General features: G+C 38.4%; 1 protein-coding gene and 2 long non-coding RNA genes across 11 annotated transcripts in view; 2 read left to right on the top strand and 1 right to left on the bottom strand.

Annotated features, from left to right (window-relative positions):
• Positions 1-27,980, bottom strand: part of TPD52L1 (TPD52 like 1) — an 88,479-nt gene that overhangs the window by 37,293 nt on the left and 23,206 nt on the right. The window contains exons 1-2 of one of the 8 annotated variants that reach the window (XM_081296097.1): positions 13,891-13,921; positions 1,003-1,118 (exon numbers count right to left, since the gene is read on the bottom strand). In XM_081296097.1, the coding sequence (XP_081152223.1) occupies positions 1,003-1,050 (48 nt within the window). In that variant the 5' untranslated portion in view covers positions 1,051-1,118; positions 13,891-13,921. Of the gene's footprint in view, positions 1-1,002; positions 1,119-10,030; positions 10,062-13,272; positions 13,380-13,890; positions 13,922-27,980 lie in introns of those variants that run through there. The other 7 variants (XM_081296093.1, XM_081296095.1, XM_081296098.1 and 4 more) reach the window with 7 other exon arrangements.
• LOC308650122 lies at positions 9,634-13,266 on the top strand. 2 transcript variants are annotated; one of them, XR_014022252.1, is made up of 3 exons: positions 9,634-9,836; positions 11,995-12,138; positions 13,081-13,266. It is a non-coding gene; the product is annotated as an uncharacterized lncRNA (long non-coding RNA). The 2 variants fall into 2 exon arrangements; XR_014022253.1 differs by lacking the exon at positions 9,634-9,836 and adding an exon at positions 11,735-11,760.
• Positions 19,973-26,690, top strand: LOC308650123. Its single transcript, XR_014022254.1, has 3 exons — positions 19,973-20,040; positions 21,471-21,511; positions 25,696-26,690. It is a non-coding gene; the product is annotated as an uncharacterized lncRNA (long non-coding RNA).

The raw sequence follows: 27,980 nt of genomic DNA, 5'->3' as shown, positions 1-27,980 counted from the left end.
CACCTCACGACTATGTGCAACTGTTATGTGTCAATTAAAAATAATATTTAAAGATATTTTTAATGAAATTATTTTAGGATGGGTCTTGTAAAAGCATCTGGAAAGTCCTTCATATTATGTTGAGCTATCATAACGTATGCTATCAGAACAGAGTGGGCTAAGAGGCGGTGGATATTGTGGAGCTCAAAGTGGTGTCCTGAGCCTGTGCGAAGGTCCTGGGCAGGAAGGGAAAGCTTTGCTTCCAGTGGGAAAGGGAGCCTCCTGCCTTGGGCACTGTGAACAGAGTGCAGAAGGACACTGGTCTCTGGCTCTCTTGTTCTGCTGCTACATTCTATCCAAGGAGTCCTTTCTCCAGCCTCTCCACCCAGAAAGTAAAAGCTCCTCAGCACCAAGTCTAAGGATGAGTGGGTCCTGCAAAGGCTTGAACAAGACCTGTACTCACCACGAGACCAGCACCCTCCTCTCCACTAACCCAGATCCCATGGCAACTACACAAGATATAATTAACCTTCAATTAATATAGCTCTCCTCTCCACCCCCACTTTATTATTCTGCAAAAGAGTAAATTTAGTTGATTTCATACTTGAATTTTTCATAATTAAAATAAAAACACCATTTCACAGAAAGCTAACTGACTTAAAACAAATGGCTCTTAAAGAGGAGCTTGCATTTGTACAAAGCCTTTAAGAAATTCCATCAGGTGTGTAGGTGATGTATCCCATAGTATCATGATACTAAAAAGAACAAGAAGTACATATTTAACACTAGTTATTGCTGTTGATTAAAACAGCTCAACCATTCATTTTACCACTGTAACCAATAGGTAACTAATAATTAGCTCTACAAAAATAACTTGGAGAAAAATCAGTCATCTTGCAATGTATTTATAACAGTTTTGTAAATAAAAGACCAAATAATTGCAATATGGGACCTGTATCACACTAATATTAATGTTCAAGAACCAAGACAGAAATAGCAAATAAAGAAGATTACTAAACATACCTGAACTAATTCTGCCTTCAACTCCTCCTTCTCCTCCTCAGAGAGCATGCTAGAGAAGTCAGCACTGGCTACTGCATCCTCATCTCTTCCTTGCAATGGTTCCGTCTCCAACAAACCTTTAGGCAAAATTAATAAACATAATGGAATTTAAAAAATAAACTTATGCCAACTTCTGTTTCCATACCTGGAGAACTAAAGACACTGGGTGACCCTCCCACTGGAAAACGAAAACTTCCAGAAAAGAAAAAAATATCATCCTAAATGTGTAATGAGCTCTAAGAGCACAAAGAATGCTCAGGAGTCAAAAGTGAGAACAGAAAGCCCAGGATGTAAGCACAATAAGCTTCATCAACTTTTGTCTTTGCCACACAGGTGAATTCTAGGTTTGCTTTATACTATGTCAGGGGGCCCAAGACCCACCCAAGAAAGGGGTTTAATGTGAGACCTCTGTAGAAACCTGTGTCCCTGCAGAGTGACATCCCAAGAGGCAGGTGAACTAGAAATGAATGGCTTTCTTCTCCACAGGGGTATGCCCATCTTGAAACTCGGCATCTAATGGACAGACAAAAAAAACAAAAACAAAAACAAAAAAAAAAAACCCACCCATCTGCTGAGAACTGATAATCCTGAGTGGAACTGCAGGTGAACCTGTCACTTAACTCCACTCTATTGAGGGCTTCAAAACAATCTCCAGACCAGAATTTAAAATACGAAGGGTTTTCCCACTTTGGATGTGGTAAGAGTCCCAAATTGCAACAGTAGCAGCTGCCAGGAAACATTAAAAGACTAAGGTTCTGGCAGAGGACAACCAAAGGACCGGTTTTTGATGCCATTATTGTGCCGTGGTCTAACTACAGGACAGCTCAACTTGTAACTTGTTATACTAGAAAAAATGCCTTCTCATTTAAATATAAAGAAGTTCCCAGGAAGGCCTCTGGGCATCTGGCAGACATCCTGTGCCTGTGTTCTCTGGAGGACCCAGGAAACAGGCCCAAACATGTATAAAAGCTTCATTTACAATATGATTCCTGACAGAGCTGGCATTTACACAGCTGTGAAAAAAGGAGGGCCTTTTAATAGACTGTTCTGAAACAAAGAACTATCTATGTAGGAAGTTTAGACACCTTCACGCCATTCACTGGGTCAAAGCTCTGGACATTCTAGAAGACAATCCAGGAGTTTATACTTGTGAACCTCTGGGTAGTAGGGTCATTCTTTTTTTTTTAAGAGAGAGAGAGAGAGAGAGAGAGAGAGAGAGAGAGAATTTTGATATTTATTTTTTAGTTCTTGGCGGACACAACATCTTTGTATGTGGTGCTGAGGATCGAACCCGGGCTGCACGCATGCCAGGCGAGCACGCTGCCGCTTGAGCCACATCCCCAGCCCCAGTAGGGTCATTCTTAAACAAGACACAATAAGGGTAAACCAGGGAAGAAAGGATGGATAAGATTAAAAATGTCTCTTCATCAAACACTGCAAGAAAATGAAAAGACAGCCACTGACTAGAAGGTACCTGTCACATATATAATGAACAAAAGCTTTGTTCCTAAAATATACAGAATTTCTGCAAACCAATTTTAAAACCAAAAAAATAACCCAATAGAAAAATGGGTCAAAAGACCCAAACAGACTCTTTCTGAGAAACAATCACAAATGGTTAACAAGCCTAAGAAAATCTGCACGACTTCATTGACACCCAGGGGAACACTAGTTGAATCATTCATTTCACATTGACTGGGTTAGCAAAAAGTTTCAAGTTGATATTACTAAATGCTCATGACCACATGGAGGATCCAGATCTCACATGTTACTGTAAAGAATATAAATAAATAAAAATAATTTGGAAAATAATTTAGCATTACCTATTAGAACTTAATTTTCATATACTCTACAACCCAGCAATTCAACACCTATGTATGTACCCGGTGTTCTACATGAGCCTCAGATACTCTAAATGAACACAGAGGTCATTAATAACAACTTTCATGCAAAAGTCCATAAACAGGACATTGCAGAAGTATGCCAGGGTGCAATTACACAACACAGGCTTGACAGCCCCAGCCCAGAGAGAGAACAACAGCTATCCACACCATGTGGATAAAATTTAGAGACAAGACACTGAATGAAAAACACAATTTTCAGAAGAACAATAAAGTATAATTCCACTCACATGAGACCCCAAAGCATGCAAACTAAATAAAGTATTGTTTAGCATAAAATTATGTTTAAAAAGTCAGATAAGGATAAAGAATTCAGGACTGTGGTTTTCTTCGATGAAGACTGTAGGAACAGATGGAGGCTATAGGAACCCTATAGGATTAATGGCAATGCTTCATTTTTGGGACACAGAATTTCTGTGCATGTGTATGTTCTGTATTTTACCCTTATTTTACAAATATTCTTTTCTTTACTTATTTATTATTCCATAAAACAATTAAAATGAATTTTATATGAAATGAAAAGACAAAGGTAAAAATTACCCTACATAATCAGAACATGTCAGGTAAAGAGAGTAAAAACATGGTTCAAGTTTGCATGGATCTTCTGAAGCTGGTCTTACCCTGAGTCCCTCAAACCTATATCCTTTTGTCTGAATCAGCAGGGTACCACTATCACCTTGCACCATTTCTAAGACTCTAACACACATTTGTAATTGGGGTCTATCACTGCTCCAATGCCATCAGACCCTTTTCCTTCTACCCAGAGGCCAGTTTCAATGCTAAGAAACTTTCTTCTTCATAAGTAACATTTGTTCAGTGTAGAAGACAGTAGAATAAAATGATCCATTATTAATTAAAGTCGACATTAATCACACTATCTAAGAGGAGTAATCACTTTGGTTCTTCCTTTCTTATATTTCTTCCATGTATAGATATACTGTCTTGTGTACTTGTAGAACATGACTTATTTATTCAATGGGATATCATAAATATCTTTTCATGTCTAAAAACACATATCCATGTTTATATATTTTTGATAACTGTATTTTGCTGCACTGATGATTGATGATTTATTCTGTTTCTGGGAAGCTGCAGTGAATATCTCCTAGCTAAATTATTAGTCAAAACATAGATGATTTACTATACACCGGACTATTCAGTCAAAGGGCAAGGACATTTTTAAACCTATTTTCAAATTATCCCCAGAGAGTATACATCAATATTATGCAAATACCAGAAACCTATGAAAATACAGACTTAGGAGAATATAGAGAAGACTCTTACCACAACAATGCAACTACAGACTTTTGGGTGGAAATATTTTATTAATTTATCCAGTAAATATGCTTATATGTAGTCAATGTATTTTTAGCTAATGTTTTATGATACTGTCTAAACCAGGAATCAGAAGAAATTCCAAGCACAGGTACAAGAAAGGATGCAGAAGGTAAGCTCTCCCCTACACTAGGGGTTAGAAGAGAGCAATGGTGGTAGAAAGTACAAGGCACTGTAGTCTTCTCCCCGACTCACCCTGGCCCAGGGACTTACAAATATTGCTCAAATTTAACAGGAACCCAACTACTCAATCTTCCTTTATTTTCATAGTCTGAGAAGACACTGGTCAGAGAGCTCCAAGAGCTTAGACTTTTCAAGACCTAAAATATCTTTACTATCTCCCTATATTCTAGAAAGAAAGTCCAAATCTTATGTAATGTATAGTTGAATTGGGAAACTTCTAGTGAAGATAGGAAGAGGCAGACCCAATACCCAGCATTAATGATAAAGTGAGATACTCTGCACTGGACTCTGGCCCCACTCTTCAGAGACCTCATAACTCTTTCAGAGTCTCACTGCCAGAAACTCCTCATTCAAGAAAACTGCCCCGAGACCAGGTTGCTAGCTAGTCCAGGTCCAAGGTTCCTCTCTTCTTTTTCCATTTGTGCATCTATTTCCCTGCCACATCCTATCCCAGTAGGTGTTTTTGGAGTTGAACAGTTCAGCACAAGGTTCCACATTAACACAAACAAAATGCAAACAAGACCTGGTGTGTTCAGCAGAACATGTTCCACTCTCTGGGTCAGGAAAGCAGCAATCAAGTTATGAAGTCAAAGGATAATTACAGAATCAAGGAGTAGATAAAAATAGGAGTTAATTTTTTTTAAAAAGGGGGGTGATTTACCAGTTAAACTGAATCAAAATCAGGAGAGAAAGAAAGAGAAAAAAGGAAATGATAAAAGATACCAAGTAACAGATGATGAGAGAATCGACTATAAAATTATAAGATTACCAGTTACCATAGAAGCAGATATTAAAGATTAAAAACATACATTTTGATGAAAGCAGTTATCATTGGGCAAATCCACTCAAGAATCACAATTTTTAGCAACTATCAGTACATTTTGAGCCAAAGGTGTCAACTGTGCCCCTCCCTTTGACACAGAGCAAAGAGGGCTATAGTGGGAGTTGAGAGAACTGGAATTCTAGTTGTAGTTTATCCCCTAGCTAGCAAACTACATTTGACCTTGATTATTTTATCTGTAAAATGGACACCTATAGGATTGTTGCTAAGATTTAATGCCACTTGCTTCCTTGGTAAGAAGTTGGTACCCCTGCAGCACAGACTGAGGTTACAGACCCCAGCCAGAGGTCTGGATGGAGGAGGGAAGAGAATCTCCCAACAATAAGAGCCAAAGCGAGGCTGAATCTGCCTAGAGGGTCAACTGGGCCTAAACTCAACTAAAGGAGATACAATCACAAGTAATGGGTATAGAAAAACCTCAGCATCGGAGACTATCACCTTCCCTGTGACTAAAGAACCATAAACAAATGTGAAGCACTGTATGGGTCACATGATTCCTTCCTCATATACAGTCTCTCCTTGGACTGGGACAAAGGAAAAGGGGAGCTATCTAGAAAAGGAGAAGACTGACCAAGATGGTAACCGTTTATTAAGGAGTTGGGAATTATTTATAGGGGCTTTTTTAAATGACTGCATTGGAATGGACTAAGCCTAATATTATTCTCTCACTGCCCAAAACCTAGGAGCTCAAACTTAAATCAGGTATGGGTTTAAAAAAATACTGAGCACATGTATGTATGGGCACCAAGATGTAATGTGAATGAAGTCTGCAACTATGATAAGGAGGATTTTGCACTTAAGGACTGCCATTTTACTCTTTACAAGCAAAATTATACATAAATAATATGTTTAATAATGGTAACAAAGAATTATAGGTCTGATTCTAGTGCAGAAATTGCACTACTCTATTGGCCAAAGGAGACCTCTGGAATGCAGGTAAGTGTTCAAGTATTTGTCAGGTGCTACCATAAATTTGCTATCACTATACCTAAAATTGGCCAGCAATATTCCCATCTTTGTGTCATTTGCAGAGATGAATGGCATAACAAACATAACTAAATGCAGTAGTGAGTTATCACTTTGGCTTGATCCCAGACTTGCTGATGAGGAATCATACTCAATCCCAAGCTGCTGGGCCCAAACTAAGACTAGTCTTGCTCCAAAGCCTAAGTTCCTCTTTTATTCTGTTTTGTGCTGCTATAGCAGAATACCTGACACTGAGTGATTTACAGAGAAGAGAGATTAATTTATCATAGTTTTATAGCTGAGAAATCAAAATCAAGGGTCCTACACTTGTGTGTCTCCTTGCTGTGTCATCCCATGGAGGATGGGCAAGACAGCACTCATAAGAGAGGAAGAAAGGGGACCAAACTCACCCTTTCACCAGGAATCTACTCCTGCAGTAACTAATCTAATTCCACATTAGCAGTTTGAATCCATAGGTGAGGGAAGAGTTCTCATGATCTAACCATCTCTTAAAGTCCCATTTTTTAAGATGTTAGGGATTAGTTGCCATCACACGAACTTCAGGGACGTATTCAAGACACAGCAGTGCTTCCCTGTCTTACAACTGTCTGAAGAATATTAAACAAAATGTTAGCAGCCATGAATCATGAGATGAGCTTTAGGTGAAGGTACCCACTCCAATCTTGAGACCAAACCACCCATTGCCATCCACATACTCTTAATGCATCCAGTCAAACATTCCTGGAGGTTAGATGGTGGCTTCATGGCCATAATTGACTTTGAGAGCTGAAGTCATTACAAACTATGATTTTGCGTCAGTGACCATATCCTGTGTTATTGGCAAATATATAGAAATTACAGAATTACTTTCAAATAGAAACATAATATTGTACTAAGTGAGGGAATGTAATAAATCCAGCTATGTAACAAGCAAAGGGAAAAAAAAACCACCTACTTTGAAAAGAATACAAAATTATCCCAAGATTTAATAAAAGAAGGAATGCAATAAAGTAGCTTAAATGAAAATTAATCATGTCTTAAATAAGATATTTAAGACCATAATATTTATCACTTAATTATATTTTCTTCATAATGTCTGGTAAAAATAACCTCAGGAATTATTTTAACATAAAACTTTGGAATATCTCCATTTATTCCCCAAGGGAAAAACATTGAGCTAATCCCATTACTTTAGGATTTATGATTATTTTTAAGAGCACACTAAAACTAAGACAATTCTAGAAAGGTGAAAATTAAAGACATAAAACAAGTTTATTTACTAGAATCTTGCTTTCTGCACATTTCTTCAACCCATCACAGAAATCTAAGTATAACTTCTCATGCACTTCTCTTAACTGAACTGCTTTTCATTCATTTTTTTAAAAAGTAACTTGTCACATTTCCTGTTGCCCGGTAACTCTGGTAGAGGCTGCAATGCCAAGAACAATACAGGGGTGCTTTACCCCCTCACATCCTAAAGCCAAGTCTTGACTCCTAATGGATGAAAAGCCAAGGGATTTTAAAGTGGGTTCTGCAGGACTGGAGACCTCCTACCTCCAGCCGTTGAAAGTAGGGTCAGATTGTTGTAGGGAAACAGTGGCATTGTGGGAAATTTGCTTACATACACAATCATAAAAATAAATCATAATCCCACCTCTCAGAGGTCATACATTCAGTCTACATTTTTCCTATATACTGCAGCATACATATTTCCCCCACATTTTACTATCTAAGAAATTCAGATGCCTCTTACAATCAATAGTGTCTTAGTATTAATTGGCAGTATTTCTTTCTTTCTTGGTGGTATACAGAATGATGGGTATCTTAATACTTTTGGTACCTTAGAAGTTTCAAGTCACACACACACTGGTATATACTACCAAATCATACCTGAGTACCTATGGGAGATTGGCTCCAGGACCCCACACAAATAACCAAAGTCTTCAAATGCTAAAGTCCGTTTTTAAAATGGCCTTGTATTTGCATATAACCTACATATATACTCCCATATGCTACAAAAGTCATCTACAGATCTCTTATGAATCTAATACAATGTAAATATTATATAAATAATGTTATTCTGTACTGTTTAGAAAATAATGACAAGGAAAAAATCTGTACATGTTCAGTACAGGCACAATTTATTTTTCTGAATATCTTTGATCCACAGTTGGTTGGACCCATGAATGTGAAACCTGCATAAAGGAAGAGCTAGACTGTATGTGTCCATATCTATGTAACTAGAAATGAGATATCATCACTTCTTTTCCCCTCTTCCTCTGTCACAGAAAACCATCTTAGATGATTACAGTTACCCCACCCTTATCTCCAGCAGAACCCTTGTAAAATATGTAAAGAACTGCTATCAGGCAGCCTCTTTGTTGCTCTTTAATGATAATTTTTGGCCTTAAGAGTTAATGAGAGACTCAGATTTTCACCTGCAACCGAGTAGCATAATAATTTACCATTCTTAAGCCTTTTGGGGGGTTTCTTTCCCTGAATCATGCCAAAATATATTCTGAAACTCAGAAGAAAGGTCTGCCTCAACTCTGAAACCATACTGAGAAGGGCTTAGCTGTTACTACCACTGCAGGAGCTTTCCTCTCAGCAGCTGCTCAATTACTCTCTCAAGGGAAGAAGTAGAATAAATGTGATTTTTCAAAAACATGAGCTAGGCACCAAACATATTATACATCTTATTTTTTTCTCTTCCTCCCCAGAAGCACATAAGTCAGGTGGCACCATGAACATTAAAGGGTCTGAGATTTTACCCAACTTGCAAGTGAAAAAATTACCTGCTACAATTTCCCAAATGCTTGGAGAAGAACCAAGACTCTTGGCTAAAAGACTTATGGCATGAATACCACAATTAGGTTTGTTTTGGTTTAGATATGAAGTATCCCCCAAAAGCTCATGTTGAGCAATGCAGGAGTGTTCAGAGGCGAAATGATTAGATTATGAGAGCTGTGACTTAATCAGTGGATTAATCCATTTGATGGGTTAGAATCTAAATTGATTACTGGGTGGTAACTTGTAGGCAGGTAGGGCATGGTGGGAAGAAGCATGTCACTGAGGGTATGTCCTTGGGAACTACATTCTGTCCCTGGATGCTTGCTCACTCCTTCCTGGTTGCCATGAGATGAGCAACCCTAGGTTGCCTCTGCCATGCCCCTTTGCCATGATATTCTCCCTCATGAAGCAAAGCAATGGTGTCAGCCGACCATGGACTGAACCTCTAAAACTGTGAGCCCAAAATAAACTTTTCCCCCTCTAAGTTATTCTTGTCAGTTATTTTTGTCACAGCAATGAAACTCTGACTGATGCAAGGTTGGTTCTCCGAGCCACCAAACTCCCTAGAAAAGCCTAGGTGGATACAGTGCACACAATGGGTTTGCTTCCCAGGTGAAGAGCACTGAACCCAGGGAACGTGAATCTTTTTTAATAGGCAGTAAGCAAACCTGCCTGCTCTCTGACTCCTGTCAAACCCTCTGCTCAAGAGGACTGGGGCTCACTGAAAGCCAAAGTCTGAAGCCTTCATAGCCGCAGCCTCCCCACTGGGAAGAGTCAGGGTAAGATTATGTCTCTCAAACTTTCTCTTATAGGACCTGCTCTACTTATATCACTGGATTAATATGTTAAGATAGGGCTGGGGATATAGCTTAGTTGGTAGAGTACTTGCCTTGCATGCACAAGGGCCTGGTCTCAATCCCCAGTACTACACACACACACACACACACACACACATACACACACACACAAATACCTTAAGATAAAAATCAAACGATCAAGTTGGCCAGATGCTGTTTCCATAATATCTGTCATATTTGTCTGTGCCTTTTAATTTTCATTGCTATGACAATGACTCAGGCTTCTACCACTACATACTCAGATTGCTGAAATTTGAGTCACATTTCATCTCCCTGCTTGTAGACTTTCCCCACCAACCAATCTGCACAACACTGAAATAAATATTTTGAACACATTACTTCCATAATGTCAAAACCCAGTTCAGAAACAGTCAATAGATGAATATCCGTTGCTTCTAGCCTAAATCTGAACATTCTTATACACACAGCTGGCTGCAAGTGATAATTGCAACTATACTGATTATGATTTTTTCCACTAGTCTCTTTTCCAGCTGGGCTGCCAAATGCAGTGTTCCTCGGTCACATCCTATCCATTCCCAGTCTTTAATGTCATTCCGTCACTGCTGAAAGACTTTTGTTTCTTCTCCACAGTTTCTCTTCTAAAAATCCTGCCAAGTTGTCTAAAACCATAGAATAACTAGTATCATGTTGTATACCTTAATTTGATTTAAACTGATGGCCCATCTGTCTTTGTATATATTAATCTGCACATTAGTCTCTCTATACATATTACTGCTATATACTTTATATAATATGAACTGCATTACAAATCACTTCATAACTAAGATACACAATACTCTGTAAATGTTATTGTCCACCTTAAAATGCAAGGAACATGTGAGTCACCACTATTAATAGTGTTGTTTTCCAAGCTTTGGTCTCATCAAATAATGTAGCTAAAACTAGAAATTATATCTATAATGCTCAGTCTGAGAATGTACTGGTCAATTGAATAAAGAAAAATTTTATGCTTTTTACTAAATATTTTATTTGAAGATGCTTCTGGGGTTGAGCAATTAAATTCTGAGACTCTATGGTTCCTTTTTTCTTCTTGTTCTTTTTAATGTGCTGCTTAGATGACCATCTAAATAGTGCTGATTTAAACTGACTCTCATCTCTAAATAAAGATTTCTGACTAGCCAAAATCTGACTTTAGCTAAAAATGGCAGTGATACATTATTACAGATAATGATCAACAAGTATATACAATTATATTCTTCCATTTCTCATTCAACCATTTCTGACAGAAAAGATAAATATGTCATTGATGTAAAATTCTCAGGTTAACTGTGTACTGACAGCCTGGTAACCGGCAAAGTTACCAAAATTCAATGGAACACTAAAGATAGCAAAAGTTATATGGTACCACACTGTAATCAAGTACACAGGGACTAAAGGAATAGACAACCTTCAAGAAGCTCGAACCAGTTAAGGTTTCTAGGATGCATATAAACCTAAATGATAATTTCCAAGATCTGACCAGGACTCCTACTCATCCCAAGGAATAATAATCTGAGAGCTCAAACTGGACTTGTTTAAGAAAGGCTTCCTGGTCTCATGTCCAACGCATGCCTGTGAAAGGCTCTGAAAATCATGTGTGGATTTGGATGATGGGTAGATCTGACCTGCTAACTCCATGGGTACAAAGACACTGCTGTGGACCATGGGAGTTGCCTGCTTCAGATAATCATTTCCCTGGGCTGAGGACAGGAAATGTTACTGCATTAAGACATGGCTTTGCTCTGTTTCCTGGCTGTCATGAACCGATCAGATTTCCTCTGTCATGCCCTTTCACCACGATGTTTGTCTCACATTGGGGCCAGAGCTGTGGAGTCAGTCAACCATGGTAAGACCATGAAGCAAAATAAACTTTTACTTCTCAAAAAAAAAAAAAAATTAAAAAGAAAGAAAAAAAAGGCATAGTTTTACAGTCTGAGATCCTCATATTGGCTGCAGATTTGAGACAGGTCATATTTCAAGCTATCATCTGCAGTGTTTTAGGATCCAAAATTTTATTTCACCAATTTGCACTATATTCCTCTCATATTCCCAGATAAATCATAAATCTTTACTTTCTCAGAAAAGAAACAAGTACGTGAGAAGACAATTGAACCAAGGTCTTCATGACTTGAAGACACAGCAGAGGCCATCAGCCTCTTGGATGTTAGTTTCTACTAACAAACATTTGGGGAGAATTATTTGCCAGTAAAGCAAACACCTTATGGTAAGTAGGGCACACATGAAAAGCAAATGATTATGTGACACGCATGGCAAAGAACAATGACTTCAAAATATTGCAGCACTCAATGAGCTGTATTTAACCTGCATGATTGTCTGTTTCTTCCTTTAGATCACAAGGTGTCTTTTTCTTTGTATCTCCCTGCTTTGTTCATAGGAGGTACTCAATAAATATTTGTGGAATAGTTTAATTAGCCATTGTGGCCTTACATACATATTGTTCAAATGTCTATAAATTAAACTTGCTACTCAGCATGGAGGCATCTCTCTTCTTGTAATGTTGAAGATAAAATGACCAAGATTTACAACCAATATAATGGTTAGAAAGACTAGAGAAGTAATAACAAACACACATATGTAAATAAGCCCTACTGGTAGGTACCATAACTGCTTTTCTGTTACTGAGTCTTGCCCTTTCAAGACTACATTGAAGTCACAGGCTAGCTTTCATTTTATCAATGTTTTGTTTGATACATCAATGATCTGTTTCACATTCCCAGAAAAACAAATCTAAATCCCTCCTTCCTAGGAAAAGCTACAAATAATTAAGATGAGAAATATTAAGTGAGATCAGACTTTTCATGCTTGACAGACCACCCTACAATGGCAGCCCCATTTGGTAAACCAAGACAAGTTGAACACTGGTATTTACCTGAGACTATCTGTAGTAGAATGGCGTCTCTTCATGTCACCAGGGCATAGTTGTGTTATATTTTCTAACCTTATGTTCATCTATGTTGCTTAGAATATATCAGTAAAAGAAAGCTTTACTTGACTGTGTTACAGATATTTTTAAAGAATTTTAAAGAAACTGTTGTAGAAATAGGTCAAGGGAATGGGTATAGAAGACATCAACTTTTCTGAAAGAAAGTCAGAAATAAAGCAGCTTGAATTTCTTACAGTTGATTTGGTTGGTGTGTTCCTCCAGGGGCTGCTTCTCAACTTGACTCTGGTGGGGCCAACTTGACTCACAACCAAAGAGGGAGCCACCCTGACCTGGGCTTTTATTCCTGACATGGGGGTCACATGGCCTTGTCTGCTGTTATTGGAATTCCAACAACAACACTAAAAACTGGAGAAACACTAAACCAGTTTTCATTTAAAAATGTAAAATATTTACCATAAATCTTCCCAGCTTCTCCAGTTGTCAACATTTCAAATAGAAGATGAAGGTATTTAGGATATTTTTGAAAGATACCACACACAAAACTGATGCATACTGGATAACACTGCAAGTCAGACCAAAACAATCCAAAAATAAGGTCATTAAAAACACAGTAGCCATAAACTTATGAATAAAAAAACCTACATATATAGTTATGGAGAAACAAAAAATATTTAAAGCTCCTGATGGATAGACTCCAGGAACTTCCTTCTCTAAATAAACTCCCACACTGCATGAGGAAAAATAAATAAAAACGATTTCAAGAATGGGTACTGGCCACCCAAAAATAGCTGCACCAGCTAAGCCTATAAGTCATGTTCCTTCCCTCCGCATTCCACCCTATTTCACAGCACGCGCATTCAAATTCACCTGTCATGGGACTCGGAAAAGGAAGCCAAACGTGAGTGACAAAAGATAAACCTCCAAATTAAACACTCAGCCTTATATTTTTGCCTTATGCAATAAGGGAGACTGTCTCATTTATATTAGAATAAAACACCAGAGAAAACAATTACTCTGAATGCAAACTCATTAATAAAAGTTAACATCCATTTTATTTAAAAAGAAACTCACCCTCCTTCTCCTTTTCCTACTACCAAGTTCACTTGAGAACTGGATTTTCTATTTGTGTATTTGGTTCCCTGAGTCTTTCTGAGATACATAAGCTACAGTCATAGGCTCTGGGACCAGTTTCATCTCCTGCAACCCCTGAGGAAGTGAGACTGACTCAAGCTTGCACATGCCCAGCCCTGCCCAACAGGCTACATTCCAACCTGGGTCATTCCCTGGATGTTCACTAGTTTTGATAAGTGCTGGGTCATCCCCTAGGGCTAGTTCAAGAAAAACAGTAAGCTCCTTCCCTGGGTAATGGAGGACCCCCCCACCAACCCTCGACTCCCACCCTATGAACAGGAAGCAGGATAAAACCTAACTTTTTCCCAAGGTATATTTAAAGAAAGGAGTAGGTAGTAAGAAACACCTCTTCAGACAGGCCTGAGCTTTTTAGGGCTCTCTAGTCCTTACACAATACCAAGGCTATGGCAAGAGTGATATCATGATATGACCACCAACACACCGTTCCTGGACCCAGGCCTACTGGTGCTGCAACTGTCCTTGGAGACCTGCAGATCTGAAAAGCTCTAGTCAGAAGTACAGATGGTCTTTCCTTGACTTCAAGCAAATTAGGTCAAGAACATTCACATTATTCTAGTTTCTCTTATCAAGTCTTCAGCATTTCAAATAGCTGTTACTAACAGTGTCTAGGTAAAAATCTCTTTTCCTCCTGAAATTTGGAGATAAAAAATAAGACCTAAAAGAGATGAAAAGATGTGTTTCTGAATCATGGAATGTTTAGCAAACATAAAATGTGCAGGAATCTAAAAATTTTGAGGCGAGCCACAGACAAGAAAATGTAATAGCCAAAGGAAGTAAAAAGACACTCAACTCACATGTAATAAAGACAATGCCAATGAAAATCACAAAAATATAGTTTTTTTCTTTCATCTAAGCCATTCAGCAAAACTGAAAAAGTTGGATAACAGCCTGTGTTGAAGAGGTGGTAGAGAGGAAGGTCCTTCTGCCTTTGATTATTCTATCTGTGAAAATCAATCTGCAAAATAGAAGGAATAGACCTAAGGAGAAATGTATAAAATATTTACTGCAGCATTGTTGGCAAGTGGCAGAAAACTACAAACACTGAAATTGATACAGTATAACAAAACTGTAGTGCTATTTTTTAGCTATTAAAAATAATGACATGAGCTGGGTGTGGTGGTGCGTGCCTGTAATCCCAGCAGCTCTGGAGGCTGAGGCAAGAGGATCTCAAGTTTAAAGCCAGCCTCAGCAACTCAGCAAGACCTTGTCTCTAAATAAAATACAGAAAAGGGCTGGGGATGTGGCTCAGCGGTTAAGTGCCCTTGGGTTCAATACCTGGTACCAAAAAGTAAATAAATAAATAAAGATAATGAAATGAACTAACATGTATTGTCCATGAGAAATTTTCTTAGTATATTGTGAAATGCAAAAAAAAAAAAAAAAAAAAAAAACCAACAACAAAAAAAAAACAAGTTGCTGCGTCACGTTTGCACACAACCCATTTGGAGGAAGAATAAAAACACCTCCTATATACAAACATGAATATCCATCTATGAGTTTTTATGAACACTGAGGAAGGTGAGAAAAGACACATGATAACTGTTAATGCAGGCTACTATACCAGGTGAGACTGCACAGGGAAAAGGAAATTATTGACTCTGTTTTAAATTCCTCAGTATTGTTCAAGTGGTTACCATAAACATGTAATGGATAAAATTGGTATCTGAAGCTAAAATTTTAATATAAATAAATAAGAAAGGATTTTACAAGTCCAAAATCTTAGTGATACACATAGGTACTCCTTTCTAGTCAATTATGATAATGAAGATAGTTTTTAATCCTGGCTGTTTATATTTTAAATATCTAGAAAATGGGACTTTAGGTTCAGGAGTGAGTCCTGTGGTTCTCAGAACTATTATAGGAAGGGAGTCTTTCCCGACATTTAAATTACTCTCAGTACCACTGAGAGCAATTTGAGGTAAAGACTCCCTTTCTTTAACAAATGCCTCTTTCCCATTCTCCTCAGCCAACAATTATTACTATCCCTTTTCAGTGGAATTAGAGAACATTTGAATACACAATATCATAGATGAGGTTTGATTTTGCCTAACAATATTAACTGGGAGATTCAGAAAAGAATTACAGAAGACAAGTAACAACAAAAAGGCAGAATGTTTGTCATCCAAAAGTGGATTATTTATATGCATTATGGAAGTCCATGCATCATAAAACATCATTTTCCAGAAGAACAATGAATGATGACATAATTTTAAAATATACAAACCTGTAGTTTCAATTTTATATCAAATATTATATAAAATGCATATATTTCTATGCATAGAAAAATCCTATGAGAAGGAAATTCACAAAAAATCTTCAAAATGAATATTACTGGGAAGTGTATTTGTGAGCAACTTCTTTTCACTACTTCTAACTACTTTCATGTGTTAGATTTTCTATAATAAACATACATTAATAAGTAAATGCATCATTCTAGAATAGCTTCAAGGGGGCCTCTGCACCACACCTGTCGACCTTACTACAAACTGGTCATTAACATCTCAGCAGGCCAGCCTCTGGGCAGGGGGTCAAGGCCAGGAGCCCTCAGCACTGGAGCCTGCCGGTCTCCTGCACCAGGCAGCCTACAATTCAGCCTTATCAGTTGTCATTAGGCCCTTTCTGATCCCATGTTTGCTCATGCTATTCTTTAGCAACTGTGCCCTTCCCTAACATTTTCATGTGCCCAATATCACTTCATCCTAAAGCGCAGGTCAAATGGTTCCTACACTGTAAAGCTTTCCTCAGAATCAGCTCCTTCCTCAGGGATGTCGTACCCTTCCTCTATCACCTGTTCCATTCTAGCACTTACCACCTTGAATTTAGCGCTTATGAGGCCTTTCCTATGACCTATTCCAGAGCAGAGACATGACCTGAATCATGAGTACATTGAGCACAGCTGTGGCATATAATAGGTGCTAAAAAGAATTTGATGCAAAATCAATAATACATAGTTTACTAGAATGAAGTAGAATATTATATCCTACAAAATCATTCAGAATCATTGGAGGCTGTTGCCCCAAATCACCAATTAAATAGAACAAACAAGAAGGATCATTAGATCAGAGAGTTCCCCTGAGGGTGTCATGGAGCTTATGGAAGAGAAGCTGTTTTAGATTTAAAATAAAAACCAAAGGCCATTTTGCCCCTGAATTCAAACAAGATAGGATTTTACATACACAAAAATAAAAGGAATAGATGGGTCTTCTCAACCGGCTTAGTGATATCACCAAAGCGGCGGGGCAGGGGGGATATATATATTATATATATAATGATTTTATCCATAACATGTAGTGGATAAAATTACATGTTAGGATAAAATTACATGTTATGGATAAATATTGAAATTTTACAAATTTTATCCATTACAATATATATATTGATTGCTTCCTTTCACTTTCAGTGGGAGGCAAATGCACATACTACAAAATCATGAATGAGGATTTATTTCATATACTATAGAGTGGGTGATGGAACTCGAATGAACCAATCAACCACTCAGCCAAAGTGGGTCCAGATATTGGAAGGAGGCTGAAGGGACAGTGTCTTTGGAGACCAGCTGAGCAGGACAGATAGAATCAATCACACAGTTCCCAACTTCAACTCCCTAGCAGAACCGTCCTCCTGCCTATCATTCCTCCTCCACTCAGAACCCTTCACAGCACTGGCCAGTCTCACACTCCCAGACACACTCACTCCATCGCTTTCTCTGGAGATAAATGACTACTGAGATACATTTAAAAATTAGGACAAGTTGAATTATTGAGAAAGAGCCTCTATCCTTTGTCCCTATTTTCTGAAAACATTTCCCATGTTTCAAATGGAAAATTTTTCAAAGAAAATCCACTTTTAAATCTGTTCGTAGTTCATGCAATTGTCAATTTTCAACACATTTTTTTTAAAGAATGACTGAATCTAGAACTATTTCTTAAAAAAAGAAGCTCAACTATTTTAAGAATTTATTAATGAAATTTGTGGCATGCAAAACACAGAATAAAGCAGGAAGAGGCCCAAGTTCTCTTTGAAAATTCTTCTCAGATGACAAACAAAACCAAAAAACGGAAGTCTGCAAAAGATGACTGAAAGACGAGCTTAATAATCAGTTTTCAAAAACACATTCTTTATAAAAAAAAAAAAATTAACAAGTGCTACCTCAGAAGCTTAACATGGTGTAGCAACTATGGACTATGAGCAAGACCTCAGGCTCTTCCCTGGGTCCCATGTAACCTACCCCAGGCAGTGAGATGGTGACCCACATACTAAGGGACTTCATTAATATCACAAAAACACAAGGAAAGTTGTTCCTTATGAAAACATTTTTATGCCTTCAGATCATTTAAAATTTTTCATCCACATCTTATTTCCCATATTTGGTGATATAAGTGCTTAATTGTAACACATTTTAATTGAAAAAAGTTTCTTAATGCCCAGAATTTAACACTTGACATTTTTTGGTCTCATGTATCATGAAAATCTAATTATTTAATACATCATAAAAACCTAGCAAGACATTTTTTAAGGTTATGTTACTGGTTTAAAACCAAATCAACAGATTCCAGCCTTTGATCCTTCAACTTATAACTCAGTTCCCCAGATGCGTAGTTACAAATACTTATCTAAATTTTCAAAAAAATAACTCTCTTTTTGAACTCAAGGAAACTTTTCATGTTTCAATGAAAAGTTACTTTCTCATCTAAATCAGATTTTAGTTTCTCAGCAGTGTCTGGATTCTATAGGCTCTTCATCTCCTAGGTAATAGAAGAAATCAATAATGTCATGGTTAAAAGTGTTTATCCCTAAGGAAAATCAGCTGACTTCACCCATTTTGGCTCTAAGTATTTAGCCTGGGTTTCTCAGCTTCAGCACTGCTAACAATTTTTAAATGGAGAATTATGTGGGAAGTAGGTGCTGTCCTGTGCATTGTAGGATGTTTAGCAGTACCTCTGGCTTCTGCCAACCCTATACCAGTGATACCCTTCTTCCTAGATGTGACACTCAAAAATGTCTTCAGTAATTGTCCAAGGTGCTTACACTGTGCCAGGCACTGTGATAGGAGTTTTATGTACATTTTTTATTCAAAGTGCTGGGGATGGAACCCAGAGCCTCAATCATGCTAGGCAACCACTCCACCAATAAAGCCATATCCCCAGCCTTATGCACATTATTTCACATAGGTAAGTTAAATATCACTGGCCCTAATTCTTAGATAAGAAAATTGATGTTCACAGAGAGAAAGTGGTGGAGCTGGGTGCTTCCGCTTTTTTGTGTTCATGTGACCCATTACCTAAATGTGTCCTGGCATCCCCAGCTTTGGAAACTGATGATGTTCGTGGTCATGAGTTTATAAAAATATTTCCCCTGCTGCATGCATCCAAGTAGGTGTGTTCAGGGATAGAAATGGGTTGTAATTCTACCCAGTGAGCAGAGATGGAAAATGAAGGGAATTTCGCAATTGTTCCATCTCTAGTAAATAGCTGAAAATCATTTATCCACCTGAGCCTACAGGTTTCAAACACTGCACAATACAGGGCAGCACAATAGATAGAAGACTCCAATTGCCTGAAAGGGCTTAAAGGACTAGTAAGAGTCTCCCAGCAGCTGAAGGTCTTGTGGGTCACCTCTGCTGTATTCAAGATGCACCAGAAACTGACTGCAGACCTCTGTCTCTGAAAGAGAACAAACCTTAGACTTCTTCCTTTGTAGAGAAAAGCAGAGTACAAGATCACACTCAGTTCAGCTCAGCCAAAAGCCCTGGTCTTGGCTTGAAGCCCAGGGCACAATCCTAGTTCCTGGTACAGTTTTGACTCTGCTTGACCTTCCCACATCATGGCTTCAGAACCCAGGGCTAAGCGATCACCTGCCCCAGGCATGTGACCTAAAGCTGGGGCATCTGACCCAAGTAGATTCCAGCAGTGAGCTGCTGTTCACCCCATAGCCTTCTGACATTCCCTACCTCCATCTTTCATTTCCTTTTCTTTGAAGATGCGAATGACCTTACTGCTTGGACACCCACGTGCCTTTTTAAACGCTGGAAATTGGATGGTGTCACCCCTCACCTCTGAGGATTACCAGGTTTCAACTCCCCTTTGATCTTATCACCACTTCCCCAGTTGGGCACACTTGGCTTGTTAAGTTCCTGCCACCACTGAACCCTTTCCGCTAAATCTGAACCCTTCCCACTAAAATGTCAGTAAAAGCAAACCACCACATGGCTTATACTTTCCTGGGATACATCCTAGTTGAGAGTAATCATGGAAAAGACACCCTTGTTTCCAAAGTATGCCCTAAACTTAAGAAAATGTTAAATTATTCAAACTTGCTTTAAAAAAAAATCCTTTTGACTACTCTACCTGTTTTGAGCTCTAAACTTTTTAAGTCTTTACTTTTGGGCCTGGTAGGTAAAAAGAGGGGAGTATCTCCTGATTTTGGGGCAAATAGTTCCCTAAAATTCTCTGTGGTAGGAAAAGAATTGAGAAATGAAAATTAGCTGTAGAAAAATAAGGAAAGTTACATTTCTTGCAAGTCTGAGCTAGTGAACTTGCTCATATTCCATATTGAACTGGATCACGCGGAGAATGTGTACATTTTAGAGATATTAGAGATTATGAAGAGAACAGATCTACCAAGATGAAAGAGTAAAGTGATTCAAAGAATTGGAAGTGATCCAAAGTAATCGCACATAGAAAGACCTTCATCTGCACAAGGGACACTTCTAGAAACTGCCATAGAGGGGGCTTGTTCAAAAAGGAGGGCTGTCAGCTCTTGCCTTAGCAAGCAAGAAGAATGATAATGAAATGTTCAGAAAGAATAATTGTGAGTCTATTTTAGGACATATTTTCGGATTGTAAACTAGATGTAACTTTACATAGTATATAAAAGGCTGGGGAAATCTTTTCTGGAGATTCTGGAGGGAGATTCATCACATGCTTATTCTGATTTAAAACCACAGACCTGGCCACTCAGCTCTGAGAAGGAGCACTTTCCTTTCCTTCTTCTTCTCTTCCTTCCCAATTTCTTCAGAAAGTGGTGACACTTCTGATATTAAGAGGGAGGATCTGAATGCTGAGTCTGCCACTAACGGACCAAGTGACTCTGAACAAGATTCCTCCTGACTCTCACCTCTGTGACTCATGTGTCAAATAAGGGTGACAGCATGTCAGACCTATAAGTCTGTTTAGATACCATGGTGATGAGTGAGGTAGAGAGTCTAAGAATAGTCTGATATCAAATACAGAAATGTGAGGGGGGAAAGGGAAGTTCTATTATCACAGAAATTTGTTGTATGATTTTAATTGAAAATGATAAATACCAAAGTATATGTTATGGATAAAATATGCATCTATTTCAAATTATGAAATATCATATACTTCCTATAACCTGCTGAAAGCATAATTCAAGAAACACTCAATGTATGACAGATTTCTTAAAAACAATTTGGCAATTGTTGGTCTTGCATTGAGACAGAAGCCAGGATGATAATTATTTGTTTTCTTTATTTCTAGGACACCAAATATCAAAACTTGTTTATACATTAAAACTACAAGTAAGTCTTCGCATTAATGCAACAGTAATCAAAGTGTTGGAACTATTCTTATGTTTCTGGTGCTACTGTAAGTTCATGTTTGATCTTATTTCTCTCTGTGACAGTCACAATGATTTAGAATATGGGATGAAGGTTTAAAATAAAATACAGACTCTTAAAAACAACCACAGTTTTGGAAACTATAGAAAGCTTATTTTTCCTTATTTTCCTGAGTGTTTGATGATTCATACATTCAAAGCCAAATTTAAGAGCATGATTTCAGGCCTACTAAAGTTGGATCTTTGAGGTCAACTTTGCACATCCATGTATTTTTCAGCTCTGGAGGTGACACTGATGGGTAGCCAATGTTGAAAACCTCTGATTTTAAATGATAGGATACAAAGTGAACCCAGCAATAGCTCCAGATCCTGGAGAAACCATGGTCATCAGGCAGGTAGGGCCCCTGTCTCCTGTGGCTTAAGATACAGGATAAGCACGTGAGCAACAACTCACTTGGCTGGGACAGTGCTAAAAGGGCACTGTGACAGGACAACTGGAGACAGGGTTTCTGCCCCAGTGAACGACCACCAAAAGCTTGAGAAGTTAGGGAATGTCTCTGAAATATGGGTCAGTAGTTCTGACCTTGAGAGGCTGTCATGTAAAATTCCAAAGGAAAAGAGTTTTCCAGGCAGAGGTGACAGCTACTTCAAATGCCTTGCTTGGTACATCTATTGAGGGTTTTTATTTGTTTTTGTTTTATTTTGTACCAGGGATTGGTACCAGAAGTGCTTAACCACTGAGCTACATCTCCAGCCCTTTTTATTTATTTTTTTATTTTGAGGCAGGGTCTTGCTAAATTGCTTAGGGCCTCGCTAAATTGCCGAAACTAGCTTTGACCTTCTGATCCTCCTACCTCAGCCTCACAAGCCACTGGGATTACAGGTGTGCGCCACTATGCCCAGCCTCTATTGAGTTTTTGTTTGCTTTACAGACAGGGTCTTGCTTTGCTGTACCTGCTGGTCTCCAATTCCTGGGCTTTGATGAACCTGTGCCTCTGGGGTGGCTGGGACTACTGGAGCCTGACTCGGCTATCTGCTCAGCTTTAGACAGCCCTTCCACTAACAACAAAAAATGCATACAATGTAGAGTGTTTCTTCTAGATCTTTTCCTGCTATCAGTTGCCATATCCAATTGATTGCAAACTAGAGGTTGACAAGGGACAAGAAAAGGTCACTCTTAACATTGATCCTATAATTGAAATGGAAATTTTAACTCTATAGGTGATCCCAGACCACAGCTAAGGATTAAAAAGCATGGGGTCTTATATTTGTTCCCCGCCCTCCCCCAGAAAATTTCCATAGAACTCTCTGTCTGAATCATGAAATCTAAGAGAACTGATCTATAAAGTGAACTGTCACTGTTACTCTCCAGAAAATCAAAAGCCTATGGAGTTGTAAACTTTTTGAAAGTCTGAGCAAGGCCTTCATCCCCACCAACTCCCCAGCTCAAGCCACGGGTTATCTAGCAGCTGCTCAATCAAAAGGTGCTGCATAATGACTGCAAGTCAGCCTGCACCCTTGCTAACATTGAGGCTGGTATAGATAAGGACAGTTATACCTTGACTCATATATTTTTAAATATATCTTAATAAATATATTTTCATTCATATGTGCTTTACCTATTTTTCATGTGTTTACTTCATATATATTTGTGTGTGTGTGTAGTGTTAAGGATTGAACCCAGAACCTTGTGCATGGGAGGCAAGCACTTTACCAACTTAACTATATACCCAGCCCTTATTTTTCATATTTAATATTCATGTTTTGCATAGATATGTGTGGGTTTTCATATACATATAATGTTGTCCTTCCCCAGCAGTCTACAGCTGTGTAATGCCCCTTCAAGCTACACAAACATATGGAGGACTCTTAACAAAGGAAGTCACAGAAGAACTGCTAGGGACTTTCCAGCTACACTTTAAGCCCACTGGTTCTCAGTTATTTCTTCATTACAGTACTCTTGAGGGCTGTCGCACAACCTATCAACAACAGTGACTCTATGGAACGATGACCTTCCATGGTGAGGACAGATATTTCCTCTACCCTCCTCCACCATGGAAAGCACACCAGAATGGGGAGGGAAGGAGGAAGAGATGGGAAAGGGGACTATAAATATGGCAGCTTGGAAAGAACTCACTAAGTACTTCTGCCATACCCCACTGGGGAACAGATCTTAGCTGCAACCCCAGACTCCCAGATTCAGAATCATGGTGTAATTTAAAAATATAGCCTTTAACGTTAAATGGGCCTGAACCTAGTCTCAGCAATACAGTTATTAATTGAATGACTGTGAAGGAGTTGGGACGATTCAGCTATATAAAATATTGGGTACAATGTCTAACACATAAAAATAATGACCAGATATTGGCAAAGATTACAATAAACAACCAGTTAGGCAGAGCTGAACTACACAGGCAGTGCCCTGGTAGTTGAATGTCTGCTGTCAGGACATGGAAGCTGATACCATCTTTCACACTGGTGATGGATCCGGGTTTCACTCAAGAGGCCACACCAGGGCCTGGCTTTATTACCAAGGTACTCAGCGGGTCTATGAAGACCAGGAGAGAGCAAGTGCATGTGGGGGAGTGCAGACTCAGGCCTGCCACCAAGCAGATAGCACAGAGCGCCTGCTTGGTGTTTAGAACCACACCTAGTATTTTCTTTTCTCTTTGGTTTTCTTAGTGGATTCCGTCCTAGCTGGGAAATTAACAGAAGGAACACAGATCAATGCTTATTTCCTTAGAAATGAAGATGGGCAACAGACAGACCAGTTCTTGAACTGCAATGCACCAAAAAAAAAAAAAAAAAAAAAAAGACAAGCCTTTCTTCTTCCCCCTGCAAATGGAAGAAGTCTCTGGCAACAGCACGTCCCCTGGTGGCTGGGTGATGTCACAGCAGATTTTTCTGCACTAAAGGAGCAGTATGCATGAGTCACATTACAGCTGAGTGACCATTTCTCTTCCCCTTAATATCCTGCGTTCTAACTTGCCATCATGCTGAGATCACATAGAGATCTCACCGTAGAAGGAAGAGTGGAATTTTCTTTTGTTTTAAAAAAAACGTATAGCTACATATTAATCCAAAAGAACTACATGTTGCTTGGATTAGCTGAATTTTAAAACACTTGGCATTAAAGGCAGGTGTCAATGTGACTGGGTGATAGTTGAATGCCTACAGCTAAATGGCTGGCATCCTGAGTGTCAGTCAGGCTCATCACCAAAACAAAAATTTCCACTTGGAGTTAAACCAACCTCCCCTCCCTCCCAGTCTTTTCCTACAACAATGACCAGAGAACAAAGTTTTCTTCCCCAATAGCATGTTACAGAAACTATTAGGAAAATGGGTGGTTATGTGATAGCTATGTCAGGGTCTTTCATTCATAATTTTGTTTAAATCTTTTATGATTCCACTTAGATTCTGTCTTGGAATAGCAAGTTCTATATACTATTATACTACATAAATACTGGCTCTTTTTTATTTTTCCTAAATTCACTTGTTTAAAAATTAGTAATAGTTCATGATAAGGTATGTTGGTGTCCAATGAACAGAGGGTTGAAAAATCAGAAGTCCCTGAAGCCTGCAATGTGAAGTTCCCACAGCTGTTTATTTCTTCATTTGTCCACAACACTCTTCTCAGATGATGGGGAAACATGCTCAGAGTATGTTTGGTCTTACACTCAGAATGTCTACACCTTATTTCTCTATTTTAACAAAGTACATCTGAACGCAGAAAATCTGGCTCAGTCCTAGCTTGCGAACTAACAAAGGAAACAAAATTTCATGCTTATTTCCTCAGAAATGAAAATGGGTGCTGGGTTGTCGCTGAGTGGCAAAGCTCTTGCCTAGTATGTGTGAGGCACTGGGTTTGATCCTTAGCACTGTATTTAAAAAATAAATAACATAAAGGTATGCTGTCCATCTACAACTACAAAAAAAATTTAAAATTTTTTTTTAAAAATTTAAAAAATCTGGTAAGGTGAGCTGCCAGCCAGATGGAAACATTGCTGTTCTTGGATATCTACAATGCAATACAAGTTAGATTTGCAAGTAGGAAAATTCCTGTAAACTTTCAGTTAAAATAAAAAAATATATATTTGCCAGTTTTAAACATATATTATTTCTTTACCATTTTCTCTTAAAATTAAGGATACAGGATTGAATCCATATATTGATGGAACCTGGAAAAGTACACTTGTCCCCTTTCCACCGAGAAAAGGAAAAACTTGCCTGAGTTCAAAAAACACATCAAGCAAGAACACAATGGATGAGATGCAAGTGCCAAAGGACAATCTGTTCTTCTGCAAAACCATCCAGTAGGAAATAAGGCTAAGGGGAATACAGAAAATGTAATTTGAACAAAATAATGACAACAAAGCTTTTGCCAACAACAGAGTAAAACCCAAGGTCAGCAGGGAGTGATTCAATTTAAGAGAAATATGTTAATTATAGAATGGAAGACAACTGAATTTAAAATCCTGTGAAGATTCCGTAGGACATCATACAAATGACTGCGGTCAATACTGACTGCCTATTTCTCTCCCCCTTGATACACTGTGGAGTCAAGACCATTCCATACTATTCTTTTGGTAGAGAAAAAGAGAATGGTATACTAAGTGCACCCCAAAAGCCCTAAAAGCCGCTCACCTATCATGGACAGCTCTCAGTCCCACTGGCCTCCCACTATCCATTGGGTTGTTGCTGTGTCTCCCACACTCCACCGACCTCTGTACGGTTTTCAGAGTGAATGACCTAGGAAATAAACTAAAAGTAAACTACAGAAAATGGAGAACCAGGGACAAGAGTCAACTTCACTTGGAGCCGCTGGCAAGTTTAATGTCTTATATTTGAGCAGTCGGAAAAACCAAGAAAGGCATATTAATTCCTGCCACTCACAAAGACACAGCTGGTAGAAATAGTTCAAATTAGGACCAATATAGTTCACAGAAACTATTTCCAGTCTGGCACTTTCAATGACTTTGAGGTTAATTGTCTTCAGCTATAGAAGGAAGTAGCAAATGTTTTTGGAGCAGAAAGCTCTCTCTCTACCTCCTTTCTAACCCCTGGTACTTCAATGCTAGGAGAGAAGTCTACTGAAAGAACGGAAGTGGGAGGGTGAATGTTAAGGGGATCTATAATTTGACTTCCTACACCTCATGCCCTTTTTGATTTGTGTTCTGTCAACTTTTAAGTTATTGTTGCCATTGCTTTTCCTTTTACATCCTTCTCTGCGTGGCGCACATTAAACAAATCTGAAAACAAAATGGTTCAGTTGACTTCAAACTCATGTAGTCAGGAAATAAAACCAAGTTCCTACAGTATCAGATTTGGAACTACTTCAGAGTGAAAAGGAAATAACAATGAATTTGGTGAAAGGAGACTTGTGGAAAAGTACCAAGCAGAGAGAGGCTGCCAAGTCTCATCGCTGCTCTCCCCCCATGTGACAAGGTCTCTTTGAACAACACCCATGAAATCAAAGGCATGGATGTTGATCACCAGAAAGTTACACTTGGAAAAAATAAAATTAATGGCCGATACAACAATGTTTCTTACCCAGGGAATATCACAAAATCCTTTTGAAATTAAGCATACTGTAAAAGATGGCATAGGCAGAGCCCATCTTCCACCTGCTGTTTGAAATTTTTTTGCTCCCAATCCAGTTAACATTACTTTCCTTTGAGGTCAAAGTATGAATTGAGTTTTCAAACACTTCTACTTTAAATGCTTGTACATGGGTCACTCTTGTGCTTAAGACCCACACAAATCCTGCATCTGGAATAGATCTTTATTGACCTGAAAAAGAATAAATTCAGCAGTTTTCCCAAGTGGGGTAATTATTAGCAAATAATATACATAACTTGTTTAGTAGAGAAAACTGTCTTTTTCTAAGTTGAGCTTATTATTTTAAAGTCTAAATGGAAAAGGTAATCCAAGAAAGCTTAGAGTAGAAGTAAAATCAGTGGAGATGGCTTCTATTTATATCATGATGACCAGCCTTCTCAGGACAGACGCAACTGGTGGAGAAAAATTGTTACCGAAGGAGTCCACCACAGCAGAAAAAAAAAAATCACCTCCCAATTGAGCTAATTCCCTAAAAGTATTGTATTGATTTTGTTCAGGCATACTTAATACTACCACCAGGAATCTGCAATCAGAATGTCTTCCATGTAACCTGGATTTATTGGTATATATGAAATGAAGCAAAACATGCCTAAATCTGACTTGACCTCAGAGTTGTAACTGTCTCACCAGCCAAGCAGAAATCCTTTGACCGTGGAATACCATGCATTGCAGTTTTGATAGGAGTCCTTTGATGCAGTATTTTTTTCAAACTGTAGGTCACTACCCCATTTAGTGGGTCATGAAATCAAGTTAGCAGACTGTGACTGGAAATTTTTTAAAAAGAAAATTATATAAAGTAGAATAAAATAGAG

Source organism: Spermophilus citellus (genome assembly GCF_964194105.1).
Source record: "Spermophilus citellus genome assembly, chromosome: 5".
Taxonomy (NCBI): domain Eukaryota; kingdom Metazoa; phylum Chordata; class Mammalia; order Rodentia; family Sciuridae; genus Spermophilus; species Spermophilus citellus.
This window is presented reverse-complemented; position numbering and strand designations above follow the sequence as displayed.